The 5,095-nt window shown below is 40.1% G+C and overlaps 1 protein-coding gene across 1 annotated transcript; it reads right to left on the bottom strand.

Annotated features, from left to right (window-relative positions):
* Positions 1–1,621: 1,621 nt before the first annotated feature.
* LOC125486256 (MAP7 domain-containing protein 1-like) lies at positions 1,622–4,117 on the bottom strand. Its single transcript, XM_048612961.1, has 2 exons — positions 3,926–4,117; positions 1,622–1,750 (listed from the first exon to the last, which is right to left on the bottom strand). Exons 1-2 carry the CDS (start codon positions 4,043–4,045, stop codon positions 1,622–1,624), a joined length of 249 nt encoding a protein of 82 aa, XP_048468918.1. The 5' UTR covers positions 4,046–4,117.
* Between the last annotated feature and the right edge of the window lie 978 nt (positions 4,118–5,095).

The following is a 5,095-nucleotide window of genomic DNA, read 5'->3' as shown; positions in this document are numbered from 1 at the left end:
GAGGGATAAAGAGGAAGGTAATTCATTGCAGCCCCTGTACATCACACAGATATACAAGCTTCATGTGGACAGTATAGCTCCCTCTGTGTCCTGGAGCTCAATCCCATTGTGATAGCATCTTGCATCACTTCTTCAGAGTAACAAGGGTTGGGCAATAAATGTAACATTGCCACTATTGCCCATATCCCTGAGAATAAACATAAAAAAAGCCTAACAGGAGCACCGACTCTTCATTTCATGTCAAACTCTCACTGTCTTCTTTAACAAATAGATCAGTTTCAGATATTTAAACACATCTCTTTGAAAGACTATTATAGGTTCTGCTGCAAATTCCTCATTTAACATCTGTCACAGCTAGTAAAAATACAATTTTGTTTCCTTCATTTATTTTGTCTCATTATCCTTCAACTGCTTGGAAAAAGCTGTGCTCTGCAGCTCCGTTATATCCACTGAGCTTCCAACACAATCAAACCCAGTCTTGTCGGCTCAGATCTTAATCATCGTATTAGCAAGGAGATAGGGCTGTCTAAGTCGCTCAGTCTATTTAATGGGAAGGAGACAGTCAGGGTTTAAAATCATTACTGCATTGTAAGGTAAACCAAAACATACCAAAACTGTGGCAGTGAGACTCACTCTAATATTGTTATGACAATCCCTTGGGGATGCTGGGTGGCACATGGGGCAGATGGGTGTACTGATGGATGGGCAGTCTCTCCTTCCTCATTGTCACAAACCAGACGCTGGAACTCAATCCCAGGTAAAAGGAATGCAAAATCTTTCACATCCCATCAGCCACGAGAGAGAGAGGTTCAATGGGCATCTTTCAATTGTTGGGTAAAAGGGGAGTGTGGATGCAAAGCAAGACAGTGCTTAACCCCAAATTGAGCCAGTATTATTATAGCTGACATGTGAGTGTTTGGCTGCTGTGAAGAGTTTTGTAGTGCAGTAGTCCCTACTTCTGGGCCAGAAGATGCAAGTTCAAGTCCCACCTGCCATTGAACAGGTGAATTAAAAAATGCTTGTGAATGGTGGATGGACTAATACTACGGGCTGCATCAGTGACCCAATTTGTTTTGTCACGCTGACTTCAAACTCTGTCCCTAAACATCTTCAATTCAGCAAACCCTCTCTCCACTGCAGGAACCTCTCTCAAAGTAACCACATAACCAAGCCCCATTCCTCTGTCCATCTCTGCTGCTTCATAAACAGTACTCACATTATCAAGTCAACAGTTTTGGAAATCCTTAGTATCATCAAAAATTACCAAGAGACATTTCAAAGGACTCCACATAAACATTAATGTAATCAAAACATGGCTCTCCTGTGGTACTGGGTACAGATGAAAGTGTTCTGTTCCTAGCCTATGATGCCCCTCAACCAGAAGAGAAAAAACTAATAGGAACCTCGACCTGATCACTGAACCAAGCAAGGTACGGTTCTGAATATCTAACTGTTTCCAGCAGTCTGGTATCCACACACACATGCATCTGCTTCACAACTCACCGCTGCTACAATAAAGCCATCGAAAGGGTTCATAAAACACAACTCAAACTGTGTGAGGCCATGCCAGTTAAGGTTATTTAAAGCAATTATCACAAGTTAACCACTCAACAACTTTCCATCAAATGTACTCACTGTCTTTGTGCACACTCAAGGTATGGGGCAGTGCTCCAGCCCAGGACCACCGCTGCTGACGGATCTCTGCCCAGGTTTTCTTGGTCGAGCGCTGTACCACAGCTTCATAACGCTCCTACAGAAACAGACCAGAGGAAGGACTCAAAGATAGTGCCTAAGAGGACAACAGGTCACAGAGTCAACTTTCAGTGGATTCGTTACTTGTTCTCTTCATTAGTTCAGGATTGACAGTCAGAAATGTTGATCCTTACAGCAGAATCAAGCTAACAAATATGGAGTGAGATATTCAGACATAAAGAAGACAGTTATATTCATTGAAGGCAAATAGGAAGGAAACAGAAAAAGTTGTTTGGTTCATTATTTCTTGTCACATGTTGATATCTTTGTTAAACATATGCAGTTGTTAAAAGAAAACATTTTCTTTCATGAAAATTACTTTGGTAAGATAAATCATATATGTCTTAGTCGTGATTTCACTAAAAAAAAGTATGCAGCCTGGCCCGTTAAACTTCCAGGTTGATTTGGGTTTAGTTATATGGTGTTCTGTTACATGCACCATTTTATATTTTAATGTATAATGTGCATTCTTTTTTGAGTGGGGAGGGAATGCAGTGTACTTCAAGATCTGAGCATTTTGTTATATTGCTGATCTGCTGTTGAGATGGTGTGTTAGTGTAACAATGGCAATCTGCATCTAAACATGGGCTCATCTTATTCACTGCAATACACAACGGTAGGAAAAAAAAAACACAATCCTTAATAGCAGTTGTCTAAAAGCTTGACACTTCCCAGATTCTATCCTGTGGGATTCAAATCAGGACAATTTGAGCATTGTAGTTGGCACAAGGAATATAAAAGAGTGGAATAAAGTCAGCAACCTTCCAACTAAGCAATTGTCATTGATATGAAATTGGTCTTCAGCAGTAGAACAAAGAAACATGTAAAACATGAGGTACATTTGCTAACACCCCTAGGAAGTTACAGTCAAACTCCTATTTGACATTGCTAAATTTTAGTCATCATAGCAACTGGTCCCAAAGTCACTTGGAAAAAGGAAAACAAAATGATCTGGTGCTGTCTAATTGCGATATTATTTCTTCAAGGATATGTTCATAGTCATAGTAATACGCAAACTTCATTTTAACTGGCACTTTTGATAAACTGGCAAAAATTATATATTTCAAATACCGTGAAATTTACTGTATTAATTTGTCCAATTATTACAGTTTTTAAAAAAATTTATTCACCTCAATGACAATTGAATGGCCACATGAAATATCAACAGCTAATTCAATTTCAAGTCAATTTCTCCTCAAACATATCATCAGTTGATCCAATTTAGAGTCAATTACTCCTCAATTACTGTGATGTCCGAGTAGTCAGTTGAGCATGCGAATGAGAGGGCTCTCTGCCAATAAGTTTTATTTAAGGCAAAGTTGTATTATTATTTCAGCAATGTATGTTGCAAATAAAGTCTAACAGTGATGTGTATACCCCTGCATTGTGTTTCTATTACTTAGTGCTTGTTTTTACAATGAATACGTGGACCTCTTGACCAACCAGAATATTTGATCAACCAGTACACTCCTAGTCCCATAGGTGTCAGATAATAAAAAGTTTACTGTACTTGGAAGAGCTCTGGTTCAAATTGTGATGATTAAGATTTTATTGCACAGCTATCTTAATTGGGTCTATCTTCCCATACTGGGCCATGAGGATTGTGGCCTCCTTACTGAAAGGAAGAAGAAATGGATGAGGTAGCTGTATAGTTACCTGGGCCAAGAATCATTAAGTTTCGTCCATATTGGAGTCTGGAGATCTATTACTAGTCAAACACAGAGTTCAGGCTCCCACAGGAACACATTACATCGTTTCTTTAAAAATTCAATTATAGGATGATGGCTAGGCCAGCATTTATTGCCCATCCCTAATTGCCCAGAGGACAGATTCAGAGTCAACTACATTGCTGTGGGTCTGGAGTCACATGTAGGCCAGACCGGATAAGGATGGTAGTTTCCTTCCCTAAAAGGACATTAGTGGGCTAAATGGATTTTTCCTGATAATTGACAATGGAGTCACTGTCATCATTACACTCTTAATTCCAGATTTTTTTCATTGATTTCAAATTCCATCATCTGCCTTGGTGGGATTTGGACCCATATCCCCAGGACATTACCTGGTTTACTGGATTAAATAATTGAGCGATAACTCCATCAGACCATCGCCTCCCCCTTTCTGGCACTGCCAGGCCTTCAATGATGCTGATTTCTACAGGCAGGCTGGTACACACCTTGTTTTTCTGAAGCTTTAGTCGCTGTCTTTCCTCGAGTATAGCTCGCCTCTTCTCTATTTTCAGCCTCTGTTCCTCTAGCCTCTTCCTGCGATCTTCCATTTGTTTCTCTCGGAGCATTTTTGCCTTTTCTTCCCTTTCCAGCCATATTGACTTCTTAGCAGCTAACGGAAATAAAAAGGAGACCCCAGAGAGACAGAGAAAAGGGAGCAGGAAAGACAGACAGAGAGGGGGAGAAATGAAGTGGGGATGCCAAAAGATGGAGAACAGGAAATCAAAAGGGAGAAGGAAAGAAGGAATGGAATAGGAAGAAAAGGGATAGAGGGAAAGAAGAGAGAATATACGAGGAAGAGAGAGAGAAGGGAAGAAGAAGAAAAAGAAGAAAAGAAGAGAAAGAGGAGAGAGAGAGGGGTGGAGAAAATGAGGAATGAAGAGAGGGAAAAATGAAAGAGACAGAAAGAGGAGAAACAAAAACAAAGATAAATTATAAGATGTTATTATTTGTCAACCACACTGAATTGGCGAGAGACCATTTGCTTCCCTCCCTCTGTCTGGTTCAGTAAATGGGAATCCCACAGATTATAGGGTGTGAGAAGGATAGATTTATGGCAAAGGAAGTGAAACCATCATTTATCATGACAGGAACTGAAGCAAGTTTCTGCTCCTAGCTGCATATGCCATTGAGAGTGTTGCTGGAATCCTCAGTAAGATGCTGAGGATGGTGGGTTTTTTTTTATATTATTATAGACACACCCCACTGCAGCTACTTGTGTTTAGAACTGACCCAAATAAAGACTCCTGTTCCAATTACTTCAAAACCAAACAGAGAGGGACAAAGTAAAAGACTTGCATTTATCTAGCACTCTTCATAACCATCAAATGTCTCACAGTGCTTTAAGGCCAATGAAATACTTCCAAGGTGAAGTGACTGTGCTGTTGCAAACAGGAGAGCCAATTTGCACACAGCAAGATCCCACAAATAACATGACAACAAGCAGACAGTTTTTGTGATGTCGCTTGAGGAATCAATATTGGCCAGGCCCACTGAGGATAAATACCCTGCTCTTCTTCATAATAAAGCCGTGGGATCATCTCCATCTATTCAAGCAAGCATATAGGGCCTCAATTTAATGTTTTATCCCTCAATAGAGCATCATTCCTCAGAGAGTA

The sequence above is a fragment of the Rhincodon typus genome, chromosome 27, assembly GCF_021869965.1.
Source record: "Rhincodon typus isolate 14 chromosome 27, sRhiTyp1.1, whole genome shotgun sequence".
Classification (NCBI taxonomy): domain Eukaryota; kingdom Metazoa; phylum Chordata; class Chondrichthyes; order Orectolobiformes; family Rhincodontidae; genus Rhincodon; species Rhincodon typus.
The sequence above is the reverse complement of the archived record's forward strand: the minus strand, read 5'-3'. Positions and strand labels throughout refer to the sequence as shown.

What these genes read in the sequence shown, in the direction of transcription:
- LOC125486256 (XM_048612961.1), bottom strand. Translation starts at nt 4,045, where the DNA reads ATGCTCCGAGAGAAACAAATGGAAGATCGCAGGAAGAGGCTAGAGGAA. An exon ending in TAAAGCTTCAGAAAAACAAG is followed by an intron (nt 1,751 to 3,925) that starts GTGTGTACCAGC and finishes CTGTTTCTGTAG; the next exon opens with GAGCGTTATGAAGCTGTGGT.